The sequence below is a fragment of the Aspergillus pseudonomiae genome (assembly GCF_009193645.1).
Source record: "Aspergillus pseudonomiae strain CBS 119388 unplaced genomic scaffold BDV37scaffold_120, whole genome shotgun sequence".
In the NCBI taxonomy this organism is placed as follows: Eukaryota; Fungi; Ascomycota; class Eurotiomycetes; order Eurotiales; family Aspergillaceae; genus Aspergillus; species Aspergillus pseudonomiae.
The window spans coordinates 68,238-91,384 of NW_022476112.1; the positions used below are offsets into that span (position 1 = coordinate 68,238).

Sequence of the window (23,147 nt, forward strand, 5' to 3'; positions counted from 1 at the left end):
CACGGTTATGGCCAGTAGGTAAACTTTTACCCCATCTTTCCTCTCATCCAATCCACGTCGATCTAGCACTACTCTTTAGAGTAGCCTTTGTGGGGCTTACGGTACAAAAGTGACACGGGTTGTGGAAGTTAATTATTAAACCATAAACCATAAACCATCTCATCATTGTGCTTCCCCCTTTTTTTCTGGCGAGTCCGTCCTACGTTTCCTGCCATGTTAAGGAGCTACTCAGCACTGGACGAAGCCCTGTTGCAACAGCACTTCAGGATGCCCCGGCCTCAGGTCAAATTGCAAGACCGCAAACGCGCAATAAAAGCGTGCGTTCCCTGCAGGGCCTCAAAAATACGGTGTAATTCGCAGAAGCCTTGTGAAGGATGTAAAAGGCGCCACATGAGCGATTCCTGCGTCTACATGGATTCATCGACTTACGACAGGTTGCAGTGTCACCGAACCTCCTCCTTGTTGCAGAGCCTTCCTAACGATGGCACCGTTAACAATACTGCTGATGGCCAGGATGACAATGAAAAGCATCCAGCCTGTATCCCTGACCCCACAAATAGGACGAGAATTCCTACAGATCGTAGTCGAATGTTGCTGAGTTCCAAGGGGGAGAAAGGTATTTGTGCAGGCTTTCAAGTAAACCATCACTCTTACTGAACGCTGCATAGTGTACACTGGAGGCAGATCTTCTCTTTCATACTTGGATTTTGTACGCAAGGTTATCAGGCGATATGCTGGCGCTTCTTCTTTCACTGAGGCTGGATTCAAAGATTCTATGCTTGAAATTGATCCGAGCCCAACCATTTCAGAAGGCTTGCCAGAACCAGACGAAGAACAACGGAAAGGTTTCATAGAAACCTATTTTGAGGCAGTAAGAAGGCCGCCCAGCTTGCCTTGGTCGTTTATTTCGGCTAATCATTTCTCCCAGTCTAGTGCGATTCTTGACCTCATTTCAAGGGAGGAGGTTTACGCATACTTGGGTCTAAGTTCCGTGCGATTGGGGGAGACTCCGAGATACAATATCAGCGAACTGGCAATAGCACACCTGGTTCTTGCCATAGGGAGCCAGTGCCGAGGTCTGTCGCCTTCGGATTTGGCTTATGCTTCCAGGTATTTCGCACAAGGGCAGCAGGTGGCTTTTAATGGACTGCTGTGCGACCCTAGCATGAACATGGTGAGGCTTTTTCTGCTCATGGCCTTCTACCTCCTGGGCGCTTGCCACAGGAATGCTGCCTGCATGTATTTAGGGATCGCGTGGAAAGCTGCCAATACTTTAGGGCTCCACAATAAAGATCATTATCAGTTCTTAGCATGGGGGGAACGCAACTTCAGGTATGATGAGCACATATTGATACAGCATAACTAACTGATGACAAATCAAGGCTTAGAACATGGAAAAGTCTCTGCGTGATGAACACCATCGTCAACTCCATCCTCGGGAGACTCGAGCATTCATGCCCACCTTGGCCTGAAGACAGGCGAAATGACACTGCTGACTTACAGACACAGCTCGGGGGTCATACAGTCAATCCGGCTTATGAGCTTTGTAATATCATTGATGGCTTTGAACGCACCCTAGGAAAAGAACGCTGTAATACGTCAACCTTGACCGAGAAATACCTTCATGACCTTCGTAGATGGAGCCAGAGTCTACCCACCGAGCTGCGGCACATTTCGAGTATTTCCATAACGAACTCAAACTTCGAGAATAGGGAACATCTCCTGGGGGCAGTCCAGGTTACATGCTTGTACTACTTTGCTGTTGTGTTAGCAACGCGGCCGTTCCTTACATCGAATATTATGCTGAAACTCGGCAATTGTACAACGAAATCTTCGGCTGCGGCACCAGAGCTGGATGGAACTCGAACGCCTGTTCATCTTGCACAAGTGTGTGTGGCTTCTGCGACGTACATGGTGAAAATGTCACAGGCAGCGATGGAGACAGGGTATTTACTTCGGAACATGTGCCATCTAAAGTGTGTTTTGCTCCCTAAGATCCGGCTTTCTTGAGTACGGACTGATGGTGCGTTTTTAGGGCCTGGATATTTGCGTCTGGCTTATTGCTCGGCTTTGCGCTCTTTGCAGAAGAAGGTATAGCCACTGAGACTGATGAAGCGTTCCACGCAGCTCGATCGGTTTTGCTGTACCTTTCTGTTCTCAGCCCACAAGCCAACCGATACCACGAGATCCTCACCTCTCTTTCTGAGGTAATCAACCACCAGCGACTGCGGCGTGTAGAGGAGAGGCGTCGGATTACCAGCCAGTTCGTAGATCAGATTTTGAATTTCGACACCCATCTACCCGGAATCAACCAATCGTACCTTAATCGCCGTTCCGAGAATGATGGGCCGACTACTGAGGAGAATCATGACACTGCCGATTTAGACGCTGCCTTCTCGTTTATCCCCGGCCTGAATGTGGACAATTCAGCAAATTTGCTTACGCAGTGGGATGCGTTCGCCCTTGACGGGCAAACATTTGGCATGTATATGGACAGCACATGATTGATAAGAGAGTGGACAACCTAGCATTGCCGCCAGGTACAGCTGTTGTTGTTGTTGTTGAATTCATACACTGACCCCTCGCCGAAGCGATATGCAGGTATCGGCTGTAGCTAACACCTATGTGTTTCTAGATACATCTGTCCATTACATGGGGCAAATTTAGAGTCTCACCTCACAGGCCTGTGACTGTTCCATTTCCTCATCCACCTTATAAGACAGGGTGACTTTGGTACCATTGTAGGAAGGGTCTTCCATTGTTATAGTAAATGTGCTGCCGGGGACGGCAATCGAACCGGTCCTCAGATTAGTTCCATCAATTGAGTGATACTACATCTGCCCTCGTGGACTTAAGTTTTGGTACAGCCCGTATAACACCATACTACCTTGCATACAAATATGTCAATGAGCAGCCCACTTGCTTGCGACCTTTCTCCACTTGTATATCCCTCGGTGAGATGAGAGCAAGTTCTTCCAATGATTTACACCTTGATTAGCTTACAGCCAACCAGGGTATATCGCGCGGAAAATAAGGCAATGGATCCGGCCAGCAAGCTGAAGCCACAGAAGAGCTGCAGGCCTAAGAATTCGCCGTGCTGAGCTGAAACGATCGCCCCACCGATTGGGCTGCCGGTCAGAGCTCCGAAGGACATGATGGTGAACGCCGTACCAGCGCGGGTTCCGATCTCACCAATATCGGAAATCTGCGCGATCAGGCTAGGGCCGAGTGAGATAAATCCCCCCGAAGAAAAGCCAAAGATGATCACGAAGACAACCATGCCTGCTGTGTTCTTAACAGGGACCCAGACCGCAAGACAGGACAAGGCGGAAATGAAGCTGATGACGATCATAACATTATAACGACCCAGTTTATCGGAAGCAACCCCGGGAATGATACGGCCAAAAATGCTACAGTCGACCATTAGGAATTTGCAAACCAAAAGGAATATGTTTATTGAAAACCAGGGATTGTTGCCTACCTTGCAGCATTCAGGATGGGTAGCAGGTACAGAATCAAAGTTGGAGACATGCCGGCAGCTTCAGCCTGCAATAAGATGTAATTGAAAGGCAGAAACATGCCCCACATGAAAAGGAGCATGCCAGCAACGGTGACGGCCAGGCAGATATCCGTTAAGTTATTGACAAACTCCATCATCTTGAACGGTCTCGGACAGGGGGGCAGTCTCGACTTGACGGTCAAGCAGGTAAATATAAGAAGCGCAAGAAATACGAACGCCATGGTTCGCATCATCCAGGGGAAGCCGATACTGTCAATGAGACTGGCCATTATGATTGGGAGAACGACGCCGCCGACCGACGAGCCGGACACCATAATGCCGTAGGCTACGGCGCGGCCCTCATTGAACCAGGTGACGAGGGAAAACATGCAGCAGTTGAAAATGGCGCTCGATCCCGCGGCGCCGACGATGGATTGGGAGAGGAAGAATTGGTAGTACTCGGTGGACAGGGAGACCATCATGAGTCCAAGGACATAGGCAACTGTACCACCCCAGAGGAGCCAGCGCGGACCGTAGTTGTCAAACAGCCGTCCGAACTAGTCAACGTAATGGGTTAGGGAATCTAGGCACAAAGGAGGGGTTTTCAATTAGAAGTCACATACCCCCACCGCGCAGAAGTTCATCATGAATATCTGGACCGACGTGATCCAGCTGACGGTCGAGCTGGAGTGAAGTTTCAACGGCACCGCTACATAGTACTGTTCAAATATGCCAACAGAGCTGACAAGGCCAAAGGTACAGAAGAGAGCACACCATCCGCCTAAGACGACAAGCCACGCCTCCCGGCCTCCCTCAGGAGGGCCAGCTCCACGACATTCGCCCACGGCTTTGGGCTCTGCAGCGGGCGCCTCCAGCTCCATCCGTCCCCGTTCCAGGCCCGCAATGATGACATTGGCGTAGGTTGGGGATGTCCGCGAGTATATATTCTCCGGGGAGTTGCGGATGTTATTGTCATTCAGCTGCTTCTCGTTACTAGTGTTGCCGGAGCCGGCGAAAGCTGTGGCCATTGTGCGTATCGTAGCGGAAGACATGAAAGTATTGCCTCTGTGCGTTTTGGCTCCCTTTCGGATGCTTCGCGAAATGTGGTGCAATGTTGAGGATCAATCGAACAAGAGAGTCGCTGGAGTTGCTGCCTCTACATTCCAAGACTCGACAGGTGAGCCCAGGCTGTAGTGTAGCTATAAGCCTAGTCGGTAGGGCCGGTTCCTTCTCTAGCGGTATCCAGAGCCAGGGGACTGTCTGGGGTTGCTGGGTGTCCAGACATGGCCCACTCTTAACCCGGAAACTGTGGGGGATTAGGTTAGGCTAGTAGGATGTAGCGGATAATACCCGTCGGCGTCACGGAAACGGTGGCTTTCGGAAAGCGGCAACGAGGGACAGAGCATGACACATAGAATGGAAATTTGAGGAAGTTGCGACTCCACGAATCTTGCAGTAGAGACGAGGTGGTACTAGCCGGAGTTTAACTGCTTCCTGCTGGGTACGATTACGTGCCAAACCGAGTGAACCCTCTTCCAGTCCGTTGATGTTTCTGGCACATGCAAGAGGAATACAGTACAACCTCGCTATAACGAGCCTTGTTATAACGAGAACCTCGATAGTACGAGAGTCTTTCCTTGTCTGAATTAATTTCCCACAACAATAACGAGATCACTCGTTGCACCGAATCTCGTTGGTTTGGCTTTTGCCGCCATATAAATCTCGTAGTATCGAGGGGATTTAATCTGGGCGGGTGATTATAGTAGGCCATGGTCGAGCTATTACGTATCCTAAATAGGTTCTCTCAATCACGAGCATGTGCTTGTTCAATTTTGTCGTGCGAGGATTGAGACATTCATCCTGCACAATGTTCAGGCGCTTAGCATAATTTTCATCCGCATCGCGGAGGAGTATTAATAGATACGACTTATTAAGAGTCCATCTCTAGCATACTACAGGAGACATAGCTTAGGGACCTCTCTAGCGCCGGTAATCAGGCCCCTACAATGTAAATAGATTCGTACTATCAAGACCCGCAGTCCTTACTGTGATCTGAAACCCTGCTATCTCCCGAATTACTGGAACAATATATACCTACCCAGAGATTTGTCCTTTACTTATAACCCCTGCTATCAGAGGTACTATGCGTACCCGGGAGACCACTCATGTAATGCCAGCAAGAGACCCCGGAGATATCAGTTCGACGCGGTAGAGTGTACTTTTTGAACCTACGTTTCAAGGATCAACGATATATATAATTTCCCGTCGTCGAATATGCTAGACGATGTATAATACTGGCCCTCACCTTGTCATCCACCTAGTGAATCTACTACTGCACCTTGTACCCATATAGATAAGTCCCACCACACTAAAAAAATATACAACAGCTCTTAACATTGTCCCTGTCCTGGCATGATCCGCAATATAATTTAGCGCCCGGCCGTCCGCCCCTTGCCATGACCGCCCAGCGGCATGCCGTACCACCAAGCCACCAAATCCGTCGTCGAGCAGCCCTATATCGAGCTGTAGCGTGTTGTATAGCCAAGCGTATTGTCTAAACGCCGCCGTGACCATGATCGGTCCAGTGGTCCAAAAGACCTGCAGGTACGGCAGGATTATACCCCGAGACGCGAGCCTGCTACTTCGCCGCTTAGCCTCGTAAAGCACCCACTGCAGGAATGGAGAGCCAGGCTTGGCCATAAAGAAATGATTACTGAGACCGAGCGTGCCTGCCGTCCGGGAGAATATGGCCTGCAAACCAAGTGTTTGGAGGCATTGTATATGCTCGGCTGAGCGGGGGTATAGGTCCAAGTCGGAATAGATGCCACCCTCAGTGTGGACGATGAGCAGCCTCGCAAGGTCGGCACGCTGAATATCGTGAGGATATCCGTTATACGTCGGCAACAGCCAAGTATAATTTGCCTTGATGAGCTCAAGGATATCGTCGTCAGTCCATAGCTTGACTGTGTAGTTCGAGGGCTCAAGCATAGCCCTCCATGACTCGCGAGACGCCGCGATTTCGGTGGAATATTCTTGGACGTCGGCCGTTTTCCATATTTGATGGACAATGTTTGGTATTGTGGAACCGACCACAGGACGAGGGTTATCAATACGTTCGAGCGCGTTAGGAGAACATTCATCCACTATCTGTATAGATCCTGACAAGTGTTCGGAAAAGGCAAAGTCGTCGGCGTAGCTGAATTGAAGGGTAGCAAAGCTGACAACAGAGAGAGCCACCACAACGATGAGCTTTCTCATTCTTCGTGCTAAGGCGACAGCCATGGTATTCCATTTCCATGAGAGCTGGCAACCCCAACAGTTACTGGGCCTTTAAGAATGGATCCACGCTGGGCGCAGCATAGGGTTCAGCCCATAGCACAAAGACAAGCCATGCCTGTAATATTTGCTGCAGTTTTGGGCCACGGTTGAATAGACGCCTGTCCCGAAAGCCCGACTCACAGAAGAGCCCCGGAGTGAACTAGTGCCGGTCCACTGGCATGTTAATCATACTCTGTTTCTACGGTGTGCGACTATTAAGAGACTGCGAACCAAGTCAATACGTGGCGTTTGCCCCACGGATCGCCCAGGATCGGTATTTGTCTAGGTATTTCTACGAGTATGTTCATTTGGGATTAGCGTTAGGCTCCAACTTGTCTTTGCTTTCTCTAGTTCGTCCCCGTCGTGCACGTAGGCCGTCGAAATCGTGTTACTGTATGGCTGATATTGACTGAATATCCTAGAATATCTCAGCCGACACGTTTCACTTCACCTCCAAGACTAATAGTTTTATAAGGAAGCCTTGACACGAACCGCTCGGTTGGCAACGAGAGAAGCTGACAGGCTAGGTTGAAAGTTAATAACGACGACCGACCAATCCCACGGAGACCATAGCTGCTCAGTATGGATCGAGACCCGTTTCACCGCATATTTATAGAAATACTTTCTCAGACCCTCTCGCAGAACTTGCTATCCCTAGTACAGTTACCCTAGCCTGTTCCCTTATCCTTGACAGTGTTCCGAAAGAAACTCAGTTCGAGGAAAGTGGTGACACCAATTTCGACCCATCCTGTAGCTGGCGGGTTGGTCTGGTTGTTCTCATTTCCAATGAAATCTCCCTAGGGCAATACATGCGGGGACTTCAATATTGGATGGATCCGTACCTCTATGGATGGCGCGTGCCATTTCCCAGGACGACCAGAGAGCGTCGGGGAAACGTCTCCGAGTATTATCACTTTTCCCTACCCGTATATCGGGAACACGAAACTTAGAACACGTTGAATTCTCCGGAAGTCCGAAAATAGCTTCTGCCAATTGTAGCTGTGAGGTCGTTGTCTCGCATGTCTATCTTTCATTCACTGCTTCGCGGCAAGCTTGAAGGTTGAAGGAGGTTAAAGAGAGCATGAGCTAGCTCAGTCGCAAAAGATGTCCTTGGCTAATATGAATGAACATTGATCTTCGAAAGACAACGAAAATCCAGATAAATTCTCGTGAACCTCATCTAACATGCGGCCCACATTATGGTTGTAGTGTGACCCTCGAGTGCGTCCAGGTTCTCGGGCCGTGCAGGACGAGCGTGGGCAAGCCGGCCCGCACTGACTTCACCCGAAGGGTTTCGCACTGTAAGTGCTCGGACCGTAGACGGATGCCATTCTTGGCTGGAGTAACACAACTCTTATTGGCTAGGCACCTAACGTTAAGGTTAACTAACTCCAGAGACCTACTAACTAACCGCCTAGAATCCGGATAGCTACTCCGTATGCTCGGTTCCGTAAGCGTTGGATCCACAACGTGGGCTTGATTCTTGTATCTGAACCTGGTTAGCCAGCCATCTTTCCCCATGTTTGTCACCACTCAACAGAACAGCACACTCGAGTCCCTAGGCTTGATTCCACTCAACGTTGTTTCTATTCTTGACGTCTTCTATCATGAGCGGTTGCACGAGGACCTCCCCTTCCCCGCCGGCCCGAACACGAAGGTGACCAGCATCGAGTTCGTCTTTCCCTAACTGTTGGGATGGGATGGCGCCGGTCCGCAGGTGACTGGAAGCGGGAGCATTGGAAATTCAAACCGTATCGCGTGTTCTTCTGCCAGGTGTTCGGCGTCATTGCCCAAACCTACGGTCTCGGACAGGCGCTTGCCTGGCGCAAGATCGTCCCGTTCACGTTGTCCCGCACCCACATCTGCTGCCCTACTCCAAAGACACCTGCTTCTTCTCCTGCGGCGGCGGTGATCGCCTGCAGAAGTGGGCCAGCGCATTTTGTCACCAACGTTGGAGGGCCCCATCGAGATTACTTCGATCCAAGCCTTCCTTTGACTCTCCATGCTACCAGAAGTCGATCTAAATTACGAGTCTCCACACCGTTGTGGGACATTGCCGTTTCTATTTTGGACTTTCTTCGTTTCCCACCTCGCTTCGGACCACACAGCTGAGCAGGCTAAGACCTAGTCCTTACTATGTGGGTAACAACGGGCAATGGTTCGCGATGTTCCACGATTAGCGGGGTCATTCACATAGGCTCCTGGCTATTGGAGCCTCTCACCGACAACCAGGTGGCCACTTTCGGCAGCTTCCTGTAGTGAAGTGCGACCAGCATGACCGCCATCTGGCTTTTCTCCTTCCAAAAGGCTATTAGGCATCTTGATGCTGCCTTCACTTGCCGATCTCTGCATCATTCGGCTTCTATTTTGGTTGGAAAGCACGCCGCTGGATGGTGATAAGCCGTCCTAGGGCATAGTGACGAGCTTGGAAGCTCCATTCTAGAATAAGAGGGTCACTTGCGTCGAAAGATTTGTCCCCCCATGGAGTCTGGGTGAGATCATGCCCGTGGATTATCATCTCTGGCCAGGAGTCCCAAGTTATGGATATGCCACTCTCGGACCTTGCCGTGTGAGAAGGCCAGTTGGCCGACGCGTACTGAAGAATGGGTGTCCGAGTTCTCCATCGCCGCTCTTGCATACTCTCGGTTGAAGCTGGCTAGAGTCCCGACGACATCAACGGCTGGTGAGTTCGCTCGTGTAGGGCGACCTGATTTTCTCGATAGCTGAGAAGAGAGTGATTGACTGCCGTCTTTGATTCAGAACGCTCTTAGCTATAGCGGTAGACGCAATGTGCGGTGGTGGTTGGACGCATCTCGTTTCCCACCAGAGAAAGGACAGATGGCCGGTCCGGGGAGATCAAGCTCAGAGATGATGCGTTAGAGTATTTACGGTTCTCCCGAACGAGTGCACCGGACTAAAGACATTAGAGACGCTCGTCTTCAACAAAAGCGCCAGTTATCTGACCGAAGATGACTCGAGAAATATTCACTTTGCTCATAATATTCTGGTGAGGATCAACGCAGCCGTTGAAGTGTCGCTTCTCTGAACACAGTCACTGTGAGGTTTTGCACCGGCTCTCTTGTCCCATCGGTCAAAAGTCTTTTAGAAGGCATTGGGTGGATCGTCTTACTTATCGACCCGTTCTTCCCCTTATTTTCGAACACATTGAAACTTCCTGGCCTAAATGATGCAATATCCCAGAATGCTCCCCATTTGGAGTCAACCGGTCTCACATTTCTGGTCTCACTGTGCATGCCATTATCTCGCCTCCAATTCTCTCAGGTTTGGTGTATCATATTCCCATAACGCCCTCTTTCCGGTATCCACATACCAAGTTTGGCTGTACAGGGAGCTGACGCTGACCTGGGGCGACGGACTGACTCTGATCTCGTTTATCGACCACAAGAACGGGCTGTGCAGTGCTGGCGCCATCCAAGCCTCGCTGCCGTTCGACAATGACACTGCGATGGCGCTGTGGCAGATCTTCCGCCGCAACATTTGCCACAAGTATGCTGTGTTTAAGTGACAGCAGTAGAGTCAGTTGCACTTATGCGTAACGAATCAATGGATATAATTAGAACATAGGAGGAGATTGAAACCGCACTATTTGTAGAGCGTTGTGGTCATCCAGTCATGAGTTGCTCGAAGAGTCTATTATTAAGCGTCGGGGCTCCCATGGTAGCTATCTGGTAGCCCCAAGCTTATCCACAACTACGACCTATTAATCTGGCCTCAGAACTCACTGGAGCGTGGACAACTAAACTCTCTTTCTTCCCGCCTCCCGCTCCTGGCTGGGGCTTATTTCTGGGCCGTATATGGCCACTCTTCGTCGACATCGATTCACAAACATGCCTACTGAATCAGGATCAGGAATTCAACTGGCAGAAGGAGACGGCTCTAGCGCAACCGATGGCGACATAGGGTTCATCCGGCGTGGCTTCGGAGAAGTACATGCTGTCAGGCAAGGTCTTTACCAACGGCACCTTCAGATGATCGCTCTTGCTGGCACAATTGGCACAGGTCTATTCCTCAGCTCTGGCCAAGCACTTGTAACGGCAGGCCCACTGGGTGCATTCCTTGCCTATTCTATCGTTGGCCTTGGTGTTATGAGTGTCGTCCTGACGGTGGGAGAGATGGGTGCCTTAGTACCGCTCAGTGGCGGTGTCGTGCGTTATGCGGAATACTTCTTTGACCCAGCCATGGCTTTTGCCAATGGATGGAATCAAGTATACTTATACTCAGTCACTCTCCCTGCTGAGATAGTGGCAGCCTCGGTTCTGATTGAATTCTGGATCATCATTAACAACGCAATCTGGATTACCGTCTTCAGCCTCCTAGTGCTTATCACTGCGCTGGTGTTCGTCAGAATCTATGGAGAGCTTGAGTTTTCATTCGCTATCTTGAAAATTCTGCTAATCGTTGGGGTGAACATCATGGCGCTAGTGATTACTTGCGGTGGAGGACCAACTGGTCAATCTATCGGTTTTAGATACTGGAGAGACCCAGGGCCTTTTGTTCAGTATTTTGGGATCAAAGGTGCTCTTGGCCGGTTCCTTGGTTTCTGGACCACACTAGAGAATGCAATCTTTGCATACTCGGGAATCCAGAATATCACGATCCCAGCGGCTGAGACCAGGTATCCGCGCCAATCAATACCACAGGCGACCAGGCGCGTCTTGTACCGCATCATCCTCTTCTATGTCCTGTCAATATTCATGATGGGCTTGGTTGTTCCATCGAATGATCCTACTCTTCTTCAACTGACTGGCACGGCTTCTCAGTCCCCATTTGTTATCGCGGCTCATCGGGCGGGGATCAAGGTCGCACCCTCAGTTATTAACGCTATTATCGTTACATCCGCCTGGTCTGCTGGCAATTCCTATATCCTTTTTGGGTCCCGCATTCTCTATGGCATGGCGGTCCATGGCCATGCTCCTGCAGTATTCAAACGGCTGAACCGGTTCTCTGTCCCTTATGTGGCTATCAGCTTCATAGGAAGCTTCATGTGCTTGGGATATATGTCCCTTTCCCACTCAGCAACGGTGGTCTTTCAATGGCTACGTGATATTGTAGCAGTTGCAACATTGGTGGACTGGCTCATCGTCTGCATCGTCTACCTCCGATTCTACTACGGTTGCAAGAAGCAAGGAGTCGACCGACACAGAGAGCTTCCATGGGCCGCGCCCTTCCAGCCCTACTTCACCTGGGCGTCTCTGACCTTGTTCACCCTCTTGCTTATCACTGGTGGCTTCAGCACATTCATCAGTGGCCACTGGGATACCGAAACCTTTATCTCATCGTACATCAACATCCCAATAGTCCTAGGTCTATATTTGGGCTATAAATTCTGGAGGAAAACGCGCATTATCGCCTTGGATACTATCCCGCTGGTCGGTCTGCTTCAGTTCTACCTGTCCCACGAAGAGGTCGAACCGGAACCACAGCCTAGAAAGGGGTTGGCAAAGTTCAACATTCTTTGGTAGCTGCTTTCTTGTAGTCGGTTACGACGTGGCGAAAGCTGCGGTGCAGCTACTAGTTCCGAGCAGATGACGGGAGTGCATCTTGTACATAAAATTCCTTGGTATGTGGATTTGAAGGTAAGTACGGATATTTAGTAAGTACGGATATTTACAACATGATTCTATACATCAATTATGATATATGATCCGCTGGAAATTCACCATGAGCAAACGTCAATCCATCCCTTGCTAGCTGCCGACAATAGCTCTCCACTCCTCATAGCAACGGATCCATCGGACCAGGACAAGAGGGTTTTGCTACGAGCCATTAGTAATATCATCGCAGTCAGGTCTAGTCTTCTTCAGGGCCCACGAATGGGCCCAAACTCCAGGCCCAAGGCCCAACCCCCATGGGCCCTGGGCCCTGACTACCGGGCCCAAGCCCAACCCCTTAGGCCCACGATGGGCCCCCAATGGGCCCCCCCCCCAAAACCCATTTTTGCATAAATATTGGTCTTGGCATTCATAAAGGCGCTTAATAAGCAGGATAAATCACGTTTTTTAACGTAAAGCCCTATGTTTGCACTGTTTGGGGCCCAATTGGGGGCCCACAGGCCCATTATGGGCCCCTATACTACCAGTGAATCCCGGCCTCCCCCGGCAGTTTTGGATGTATTGATCAATTGAGAAACTACGTTTACACTGTAGCAACGCTGGAAGAATCTACGAAGGCAGCTTAAATTGATTAGCCGACTAAATATTGGCACTTCTTAGCGAAAAGGGCAACTTATCCGTTAGAAAATGTACGCGTGTATTCGTGGCTAGGGTTTCTATTTGTGGAGTCGATACCCGTAGATAGAGATACTCTATCGGAGCCCGGACTCAGGATTTTTGTCCAACAGAAGTAACATAGACGGAATTACCGAATATATATATATATATATATATATATTTTTTAAAAAAAAAAACAAAACGGACACAGCTATGGACAAGACCCAATGGGACAAGCCAGACGTGGGGGCCAAAATGAGTCTGGTGTGGATACATGGGGGCCAAAACGTGACCCAATAATGAACAAGAGCTTAGTATGAACGCCGATCATGTCCAAATAAATACGGGCACTGCAGGACAGAAGCTTTATGCAGAGTGTGTGATGTCGACATATCCCAGCTGACGTTCCTTCGTAGTGTCTTTCTTAAAGGGGGAGTGGATATTTAGGGCTAGACGAGATTCTTAAATTCAAATATTTAAAGGTTGTTGCTCACCTGCTGGGAAGTGTGATAGAATACTCAGCATACGTTACTTTTCAACATTCTACCTTAAACCTGCTCGATCCCTACTGCCAATAATGAACTCAGAGTACTATGGAACCCCCTCCCAAAATGGGTATGGCTACTCTGGGCCTCCGCCTCCCCAGGGCCCTTCCCAAGGCTTTCAGCAATCATATCTGCAGCAGTACCCAGAGCCTCAGAATCAATATCCTCAGTCTTACAACGAGCAACAGCAGCAGGCCGCCCCTGGTGAGGCCCAGGATGGTGAGCGTGGTCTTGCCGGTGCCCTTGCCGGTGGTGCTGTCGGTGGTTTCGCTGGCCACAAGGCCAACCACGGCTTCCTCGGAACCATCGGTGGTGCGATTGCCGGTTCTATTGCTCAAGACATCTACAAGAAGCACCAGCATAAGGGTGAACAAAATCTTCCCCCCCAGGGCGGTCCCTACCCGCAGCAATTCCCTCAGCAGCTATATCCGCAAGCGGGTCCATATCAACAATATCCCCCGCAAGGTCCATATCCGCCGAGTCAATTCTATCCACTGAATCAGCTGCATCACAATAGAAAGTCTGTGATGAAAAGACAAGAGGAGGTAGAAGAGCTTCAGGACAAGATCAACCGCGTTTCCCAGCACATGCAGCATGGTCCCTCTCATCACAAGATGAAGGATCTGCAGAAAGACATGGAAGACTTGCAGAAGGATCTGAGAAAGGCCCAAGAGGACTACCAGAAAGAGTTGGACAAGGCGCTAGACGACGATGCTAAGAAGGGACGACACTAAACTTCAGAAAGAGCAGAAACCAGTGTACAGCAAAGGCGGCAGATAAGCAGATAGACGGGCAAAGACGAGTTATCATTGCTTGTAAGGATTAGAGCTGTGGTGTTGATGATTTGGGCGATGATTCGTATGGACCAGCTCATACGGCAAATAGATGAATCCCAGTCTATAGTAATATATGGCACACACACCAACCACTACTACGTTGTAAGGGCGCCTTCGGCGTAGGACGGCGATATGGCGCTACGCGTTCGGGGCACGGGAAGCCAATGGGCAACAAGAGAAATACTAGCAGCTCGAGCAGATGATTAAAAAGTGATATGGTCCAATCCTTGAACCTCTTGCAAGTTCCAGACAATATGCGTATCGGATTGTCTGGAAGATTGGATATTGGTAACTGTATCTGCCTTGTGATTCTACCAGGGATATTTTGCAAGTATACATGGGCTCCTCGGAGAGTCCCTGAGATTCTTAGTTCTTAGTAGATCGAAATCGGTAGTAAATATCTATTAGCGAAAATTGTGAGTAAAGCAATCTCGAGATCCTACTATCTTGACACCCCAGCACCGTTCATCTTTTTTTCAACTTAGACTCCTTCTTATACAATTTTGACTTTGTTAAACTGTTTGAGATAAGTTAGGAGGTATATAAAGAATGTCTAAGAAAGAATAAGTTAGTGGTAGGAAACTTAGCGGCTGCAGCTAGAAGCTATTCGATTGATTTATAGTAAATAAGAACGATACCTATTTAAGGCGTATACTCGGTAGTGCATCACGATATGTTAGTACGTTTGCATTCTCCTCCCCTCGTTAGTATAATAGCTGGCGTGTGGTCAATATGGCTCTACCCCACCTTGTCTATACCCAGATATACGGAAACATGATGGCTAAAGGCGCCCTTGCACTCGGCAGAAATACACCAAACAGGGCTTATCGGATTAACAGGTTGGATTTGAGGGGTTTTGGGGAGATGGCAACCTACAACAATGCCCACGACATTATCCACCGTAAATAGTTTATGGCAAGGGAGTTAATCTCGCAGGTTGTTCTCCGGTCGTCGGTGCGTCACAAGCAAGTCCAATGAGTGTCCCTACAAGGTTGAATTCCCCGCTGTTAAAGTGTTAGACGGCTCGGATCGTTCCCCTTTTCCCATGTCCCGCATAGTTTCTAGGAATATGGCTTCATGTTGGGCAAGGACACACTCGCATCACTGATATCAGCTTCCCCCAGTGAGAGCTTATGGCAGGTTTTAGTCTCCAATTGGTTGTCCCTGTATGGATCTTAATTAATCTACATGTAGATAAATTAAGAAAATTTATATGTTAATCTAACCAATCCTAGTCAGGCTAAATTGTTGCTAGATTACAACAGTTAAATTATGCCACTCTACGTATAATTCGATAACTTTTGAAACGCACCTCCATAGTTAACAGGGAAAGATAAACGCAATGTAGATAAATTGCCACATGCTCTGGGTAACAGATACACCCAGGTCCCAGGAACAACAAAATGAGCCAGTATAAATGCCCTATTCCCACTTCCATCCCAGAGGTCCCATGTGCATACTAGGGCATAGGTCCCACATAGTCGTCAGTATGCAACCGAATGCACAGCGATGAATGCCTTGCAATCACAGGCTAATATATCCTGGTTTTTTCTCTTTCAAGAACAGTCTTTTACTTAAACCATGATCGCCGCAAATGCACTCGAAGGTCTATACATTCCCCCGTTAGTCCTGCCACTCATGTGTTCCAACGTGAAACCCGCATTGGCTCATCTTTCTCACAGTTTACAGACGACGCCACGCATCCAGTGAATCCAACGCCATTGATGCGATGCAGGAGAGTTCACCCAACGACATTCACATGGCTCAGCGTGATGCACCTCTCCATGAATTTTTGGTTAACGCTGCTCTGACATCGCATGCAGGGGAAACAGATTCCTGGCCAACGGAAAGAACCACTTCCATCCTCAGTCTCAACATCGTGGGCCTTGCGGATGCGGCCGACCGGACGGGAGATTGGATGTATAGTTCTGAATTATGGTATTTTTGATCGGGTGTGGACGGAAGGGACATACGTAAATCCGGATCGCACCCGAAGTAGCCCATCACGTGGTCCGCGTGCCAAGCCCCAGCCGCGTCTTTCTTCCATTCTCGCGGGCCGTTTCTTCATCATCTCCCTCCCTGCGACATCAGAATCATCCCGTAAAGGAAGTATTGGCTCTTTGCCGTTCTCGCCGCCAGTCCTGCCATTCCTGTGTTTTCATAGGACTCTCCGATTTCACTTGTTGACTTCGGATTGGGCACGTACCCGTGACCAGGCCGCAAGAGCTTGTACCACCTTACTCTCATCTTCTTGTTATTATCATTCTGGATCCGCTATATTACCCGAGTCAGGGCTGCTCAACGTTGTTCCAAAGCCCGGGTGGGAGGGATACTCGATTTATCGAGGGTTCCGCTTTTTAATCCAACGAATTGCAAGAACACAATGACCACCCCATCGCAAAACCCGCCCTGGGTATTCAACAAAGCAGTTATTGTTCATTCACCCGGTCTCGACGTGTCGTGTCGGGCTAGCCTTCGTATTTTCCATGATAAAACTGCCGGCCGGGGATCTATCACCCTTTCGATTACGGCAGATCTCGCTAACCCTCGCGTCAGAGCTCAGGTGAGGTTGAATATTCCCCCAGAAAGAGTCGAAAAATGTACATTACACAAGACTAGCAACGACGGCCTCTGTTCACCCAGTTTGGTTCCCACAATCCCGGCGCATGTCACCAATGTTTCGGCCGTCTCAACACTGAGTTTGACACTCGGTACGATCGGCATTGTTTTTTGTCCATCTGAGACGGAGTCTCTCAGTCCAGCCACGCCAGCAGACTTGAATTTCCACTCGTTTGCAAAGATCTGTCGATCCGAATCTCTCCGTATACACTTTGCCAGACGACAATGTGTGAATAAAGAACTTGATAAGCTCGAAAGTTTCTGCCAGGCCCTGCGAGGACGAAGTCTTGAGGCAGAGCCTTTTGACCACGCTCGCCATCGCATGGTCCAGAGAGATTGGCATGTCTTCGGTCTACCGTCCGATCCACCTCCATACTGTCAGGAACCCGTGTCCGAACAGGTGAAGCAGGTGGGTCCACCTCCATATTGTGAGGAGTCCGTGTCCGAGCAGGTGGTTAGAAAACGGCGTAGAGGTATTTTCTCATCTTCTGATGCTCTATGTACGTTGGCCTTCAATAGCTCATTAGTAATCCCTAGATTCAATGCCACTTGACAATGAACCACGAAAAATAGCGCTCCTTTCATCCCCTGCATCAAGAGGCTCTCCCACTGAGCCCGATACACCGAGTACTTTCCGCCCATCCCCTCCGTCCCCATCGTTAATCCGCCCAACGCACTTCACGCGTACTCTCTCTCCTGGCCGCAAAGAGCGTAACAGACTTGCGGATCTTGTACATGAGTTCAGTAGTTTGTCAGAAGACCAGGTTCGCGAAGTATTAATTGCATCAGGACACGCCCATCTGCTAGCCATGCCAAATGATGTAGACAGTGACCTGCCATCTGAGTCTGCCAGTGTCAGCTTTGCCAAGGGCGAGCTGATCAAAAGCCGCCGCCTGGAACGATATATCGATAAGATAATTAAGCGCCACATATCACCGATTGTCGATGAGATTGTCGATAGTGCTGTGAGCAATTCTCGTGATCAGTTCTTCGACGAATGCAAAATGAACGAAGCCGAATTTCGAGAGCAAGTCGACGATGGGAACTCAGAGGTACGCAATGTGGCAAATGAATGTATCAACGAAATGAAAGAAGAAGCGCAAAAGCACATACATGAAATAGAAGAACAAGCGCAACAGTGCATGAATGATATTCAGAATCTGGGAATCGAGGTTGAGATGTTGGCGGAGAGACAAATCGCAAAGTTCAAGTCCTGGTCCAATGTTTCTCCCCGGTCCGTACTTGATAGCAAGTCAAGTAGGCATGAACTGGGCACTGATGCCAGACGCAGTTCCATTTAGGGTTGGTGCTCGGCTCATATCGGTTAGGATGGTTGTCGTGTCCTTGGATTCTTTATAAGTTCGCTAGATGACCACTGAAGGGACCCGGCAACCGAATCACAAAACGTGAAGTGGTTCTCCAACTTCATTCTGCATGATCTAAGCATCGGCGTAGTCACCTCAGGAGATCACATGAAACACATACTGTGGATTGAACATCGAGGTAGCCAGCCAAAAAGACAAAAGGGCCTAAGACGGAACATCCGTGAAAGGACATGATGGGGCGGTTCGTCCCACAATGTATACCGCGCGAGAATTCCGCAAACGGGTACCGGTTTTGCCATTCGCCCAGTATTAGTTTCCCAGTCTCAAAGTGACGAGAACTCGAATAAGATGAAAGATGATCGCAGGCAGCAGCGCTGCCGCACCAACCCCATTCATGTTCGACGCAAGCTTTTGTCCCTGGAGATTCTTCAGGATACAGATAATCTGGCAAAGTGCGCTTTCCACCCTTTTTAAAGACTATATTTCGCTCTCGGATTTCGAGAAAGAGTAATTACAGAAATATTGTGCGAGGGGCCGGTAGAAGGGCAAACCGTCAAAAAAAATATCAACCCCAACAAACCCCTAATTCAGATAAGCAATATCTGGCGCAATATTTTCCGGAGTAGCCTGCAGGAAATGTTGAAAATGGGTCGCCAGTACTCCAGCTCCCCGTCACACTGCCAAAGCTCCGAGATTATAGATATGTTTGGGTTGGGGTAGTACATGGCCTCGGTCCCAATGGCCGCGCCTGGGCTGTTGTTAAGCAGAAGGTACCAGGACTCCAATATTCGACCAAGGAGAATGCAGATCTTTGCTTTTAGGCAGAGTGGCTGCGCCAAGTGTTCCACCTGGACGCACCCTACGTTGAGGCTGCCTTCTATCGTGGGCCTGCAGGAGGTCTCACGTATATTAAAGTCAGGCTGTGCGGGCATGGGCACGGTATGCGCGTTTTTGTAGATACACATAGAACGCCTTGATCCCAACGCAATCAATTTATCCCGAATGTAGATACACCACCAGAGGTGCTTGTGTATTCCCTGAGAATAGAGTTGTATATCAGATTGTATTGTGTTTTACTGAAGCCCGATCGCTGTGCCACGGTACAGGGTATGGCCCACCCAGTGCCATGCATCTGTCCCATTGCCAGAGATGCCGTCCGTCTCATAATCAAGCTCGTACACAGGTTTTACCCGATTATAGAAAATCTCTCGCACTTCTATCATCGTCGCGAAACGTCGTTAAGAGGGCTGAAGAGAATCTGTTGGTGCAAACCCCTGTAAACATCACACCCTGAAAGAGAGGAAGGTCTGGTTGATTATCTTCCGTATTTTTATAGACACAAGTGTAAGCCGTTAACATCCAGCAGCGATATATCCCAATAGGTCTGGTTGGCATAGCTATGTAGTAAGTAGTCTCAAATTTCGGTTTCCGGGATGATACAGACACCATTTATCAGGAGAGATTTTACAATATCATCCGATATGTTTCCTGGCAGCTTTTGAATATAGCTCGAGAGATCTGTAAGATAAGGAATTGGCTGAGTACGAAGTAAACAATACTGTAGTATCTAGGTGTCTGGTAGAAAACTCGGATAAATACTAGAAAAGATCTTTCTCCGAACAACTAGTTGACAGTAAACAAACCATAGTTTATGTGGATCCGGGTATATTTCAGGATCAAAGCTCCACTGGCTGCAGAAATGCAAGCTCTCGTTTTCCTCAACTGAAAGCTGAAGAAGACCGAATCTATTGTACAGTTCGAGTGCTATCAGTTGACTATGGCCACTGTTCTTATTCTCTGACTCGTTTTTACTGTGTCGGTGTCGGGGTCGATTTCCCTTGGTACTTCTCCGGGTAATTAGTTATATTCAAGGTCTTCATCAGACAGTCGAGGGCGATTATTCACCAGACTATATATACCCTTGGTCTTTAAGCTGGGTAATTTTATCAAGGGGGAAAAGTTATGTACGGATTTAGAGTATAATTGTCTCCAGACAGCTGGCATCTGAGATGGCGTAATAGGTTGTTTGTTTTAATATAACAAGTCTTCCGTTCTCAGCACTGTTCGTACGCTCTTGAGGCACCAAAAGACAATCAGAGGACTCTAGTCCGAAGTATACACAGCTTTAATCCGGTCTCAAAGCCCCACAATATCGCTGGGAGTATTCCGGCCAGCGCGAGAATATATTCAGCTCCCTTTCCGCATTGAACTTTGGCACGGGTTTTCTTAAAGCCAGCTTCTTAAACTTGATACCATCACAAATCAACGTTGCCAAACATATTGCAGTCAAGATGTTTCACAATTTAAGACGGGGACGGTTGTATCCATCCCCGGTCAACAAAATATGAGGGCCGAGGTGTTCGTATGCCTTCCTTCTATGTTCTAACTAGTCCATCAGAACATCGTGAAAGACATGACACAGCCGGCCAATACAGATCTTGATCAGGAGAACCAAAATCCCAGAGTTATGCCGCTCACCACTGATAACTCCACCCCTGAGTCCTGACCAGGAGGCTGAGGAGGAGTCTTCCAATTCTGCATTGGAAATACCCCATTCACCATCCTCGCAGTCTCATGAGACTGAGAAGTTTGTTGGCTTCGAGGAGCAGCCCAAGGAGTAGCCCGAGCAACCGAAAAGGCCACGTTTGACAATTTCTAACCCAGAGGGGGTAAAGAGATCAAGATTGACATTTCATAAGTAGGGCTAGCCGCTATACTAAAACTTTTAGAGTTAATAAATACAGGGGATAAATATTTAATAACTTCAGGAATAGATATGAATTAAATAAAATAGATAGAATTATTTTAAATTTTAGATAATTATAATTTAAAAATCCGACTTTAAGTGTAAGAGATAGAGCCAGGGCACCCTATTCCACAAGGCCAAAAGGTCATATAATTCGGGATCAACGATCCCAAATACCCTGGGGGCACCTATATAGTATACCGCCGTTACATTAAGTTAACTAGTTTATAAACAAAAATTTAATAAAATCAAATAATAATAATTGAGAAAGTTTGGTCTATTATAGAAAAGTTAATTTTATTAAAATTAAGTTTAATTAATTATAAATCGATAGAATTATATAACTATCTGTTTTTATTAATATATATGATATAAAGTACTATATAATTTTGTTTTTTTATTTTTTGTATTTTTTGTATTTTTTATTTACAATTATAAAATATTTAATTTTCACATAACTTTAGAAATTATCTATAATTATCTATAGGATTTACTAATATAGGATTTATTTTAACAAAATTATACAATATTTAATTAATTAATATAGAAAAGAATTAGTAGATACTACTAAAATCTAGAAAATTATTTAATATTAAAGGAAGTTTATTTTAAATAATACTTTAGTCGCGATTTTATATGTAATATCTTTATTTAAAAACTACAGTCATATATATTTCCTAAGCGAACTTAATACCTCGCCGAGGCCTGCCGTGCCCTAGTAGACGCTGTTACTATCACGCCTGTGCGTATGTTGATAACCAGCAGCGTCCAGTTCGCAATTGCGCGAGTAAGCAAGCTGGGTTTGTAGGTAGATATTCGTACAATAATTTGTGTAGGGGGGACTGCGCCATAGATGCAGCCATGAGATGCTAATTAAATGAAATACTGAACCATGTGCGCTAATAGCCACCAACCATGTGGAAACGCCACCTTTTCTCCCCTAGACAGGGCCAAGGCTGATGGAGCCATTCGCGCATTGCTTGTCGGCAACCGACCTATTATAGGCAAAGTGTCGAACAGTGCACAGTTCGCAGGTTTCTCTATTTAACCCCACTCCCACCCAATTGTGGATTCAGCTAGGTCCAGCTCCAACATATATCCCCAGCATGCGTCTTGTCTCTGCCATGGCTGCCTTCGCCGCGGTTGCCACTGCCTTCGCCGCGGATGCCGCCCCCCCTGAGCTGGCGAGCATTGGAGAGACGTCGAAGGTGCTGAATGTCACCTTCTCCGTGGGATCGACTGCAGTCAGCTTTACCCCCGGCGAGTTTCTAAACGCGAGCGGTATGCATGACCAATCCCCGTTTCAGACTGTCTGACTGATTAATAAACCATCTATAGTGGCCAAGGACGCTCCGGAGCCGCATCTCCATGGCATGGGGCTCAGCAACTCGGGACCCTATCTGCTGCTCATGATCGACCCGGACTGGAACAAGACCACTCCCCCCTCGGTGATTGTGCACACCGTCGTCGCCAACCTGACGACCGCCGCCAACAGCAGCAGCGACGCCAATGTGCTGGCCTCTTATATCGCCCCGGCCCCCAGGTCGGGCACCCACAACTACACCCTGTTCCTCTTCAATCAGTCCACCAACTTTAGCATCCCCAACCGCTACGAATCATTCATGCTAACCAACGATGACACTCCGATGAACCGGCTGAACCTGCCGCTGGTTAGTTTCCTTAACCAGACCGGGCTGGGCTCGCCGGTCGCGGCCAACTACTTCCGCGTCACAGCGGTGAGCAACGACACCAGCACCAGCTCGGACAGATCCGGCCCCAGCACCAGCACCGGCGCTGCCGCTAGCGAGACGTCGAGTGGGACGGGCCACAAGATGGCCTCGGGGAGTTATTTTGCCGGTGTGCTGGCCCTGGTCGGTGCGGCGGTGGCCTCCGTCTGATCCACGTCTTTCTCAAAAGATATTCATAGAGCTGGATAGGTGGAAGGCAAACTGGCACATCGCGTGCTTTGTATATACTCAGCGTGTACAGTAAGCAATCCCAACTCTTGAAAGACTGACAAAGGCACGTA

At 48.5% G+C, this 23,147-nt stretch overlaps 9 protein-coding genes across 9 annotated transcripts; 6 read left to right on the forward strand and 3 right to left on the reverse strand.

The window, feature by feature from the left end:
- Window positions 1-390: 390 nt before the first annotated feature.
- On the forward strand, window positions 391-2,504 carry BDV37DRAFT_288516 (fungal specific transcription factor domain-containing protein; the record flags this gene model as incomplete). Its single annotated transcript, XM_032088286.1, has 5 exons — window positions 391-616; window positions 669-871; window positions 929-1,332; window positions 1,383-1,976; window positions 2,036-2,504. The coding sequence occupies 5 exons, from the start codon at window positions 391-393 to the stop codon at window positions 2,502-2,504; spliced, it is 1,896 nt and encodes a 631-aa protein (XP_031935769.1).
- A 479-nt stretch (window positions 2,505-2,983) lies between these two features.
- BDV37DRAFT_276106 (major facilitator superfamily domain-containing protein) lies at window positions 2,984-4,784 on the reverse strand (the record flags this gene model as incomplete). The annotated part of the gene is made up of 4 exons (XM_032085503.1): window positions 2,984-3,410; window positions 3,482-4,056; window positions 4,123-4,325; window positions 4,757-4,784. The coding sequence occupies 4 exons, from the start codon at window positions 4,782-4,784 to the stop codon at window positions 2,984-2,986; spliced, it is 1,233 nt and encodes a 410-aa protein (XP_031935770.1).
- A 1,016-nt stretch (window positions 4,785-5,800) lies between these two features.
- On the reverse strand, window positions 5,801-6,757 carry BDV37DRAFT_276108 (glycosyltransferase family 32 protein; the record flags this gene model as incomplete). Its single annotated transcript, XM_032085504.1, has 1 exon — window positions 5,801-6,757. The coding sequence occupies one exon, from the start codon at window positions 6,755-6,757 to the stop codon at window positions 5,801-5,803; it is 957 nt and encodes a 318-aa protein (XP_031935771.1).
- A 1,755-nt stretch (window positions 6,758-8,512) lies between these two features.
- Window positions 8,513-8,929, forward strand: BDV37DRAFT_288519 (uncharacterized protein; the record flags this gene model as incomplete). Its single annotated transcript, XM_032088287.1, has 1 exon — window positions 8,513-8,929. One exon carries the CDS (start codon window positions 8,513-8,515, stop codon window positions 8,927-8,929), a length of 417 nt encoding a protein of 138 aa, XP_031935772.1.
- A 1,736-nt stretch (window positions 8,930-10,665) lies between these two features.
- Window positions 10,666-12,300, forward strand: BDV37DRAFT_291092 (putative amino acid permease; the record flags this gene model as incomplete). The annotated part of the gene is made up of 1 exon (XM_032088862.1): window positions 10,666-12,300. One exon carries the CDS (start codon window positions 10,666-10,668, stop codon window positions 12,298-12,300), a length of 1,635 nt encoding a protein of 544 aa, XP_031935773.1.
- A 1,232-nt stretch (window positions 12,301-13,532) lies between these two features.
- On the forward strand, window positions 13,533-14,503 carry BDV37DRAFT_263335 (uncharacterized protein). The gene has a single exon (XM_032083539.1). It carries the CDS (start codon window positions 13,625-13,627, stop codon window positions 14,324-14,326), a length of 702 nt encoding a protein of 233 aa, XP_031935774.1. The 5' UTR covers window positions 13,533-13,624; the 3' UTR covers window positions 14,327-14,503.
- A 2,210-nt stretch (window positions 14,504-16,713) lies between these two features.
- Window positions 16,714-18,538, forward strand: BDV37DRAFT_31533 (uncharacterized protein). The gene is made up of 2 exons (XM_032090432.1): window positions 16,714-17,520; window positions 17,585-18,538. The coding sequence occupies exons 1-2, from the start codon at window positions 16,812-16,814 to the stop codon at window positions 18,346-18,348; spliced, it is 1,473 nt and encodes a 490-aa protein (XP_031935775.1). The 5' UTR covers window positions 16,714-16,811; the 3' UTR covers window positions 18,349-18,538.
- Window positions 18,539-18,921: 383 nt separating this feature from the next.
- Window positions 18,922-19,452, reverse strand: BDV37DRAFT_31529 (uncharacterized protein). Its single transcript, XM_032090431.1, has one exon. The coding sequence runs from the start codon at window positions 19,335-19,337 to the stop codon at window positions 18,960-18,962; it is 378 nt and encodes a 125-aa protein (XP_031935776.1). The 5' UTR covers window positions 19,338-19,452; the 3' UTR covers window positions 18,922-18,959.
- A 2,498-nt stretch (window positions 19,453-21,950) lies between these two features.
- On the forward strand, window positions 21,951-23,021 carry BDV37DRAFT_263338 (mitochondrial 54S ribosomal protein mL38). The gene is made up of 2 exons (XM_032083540.1): window positions 21,951-22,399; window positions 22,457-23,021. Exons 1-2 carry the CDS (start codon window positions 22,225-22,227, stop codon window positions 23,014-23,016), a joined length of 735 nt encoding a protein of 244 aa, XP_031935777.1. The 5' UTR covers window positions 21,951-22,224; the 3' UTR covers window positions 23,017-23,021.
- The last annotated feature ends 126 nt before the right edge of the window (window positions 23,022-23,147 follow it).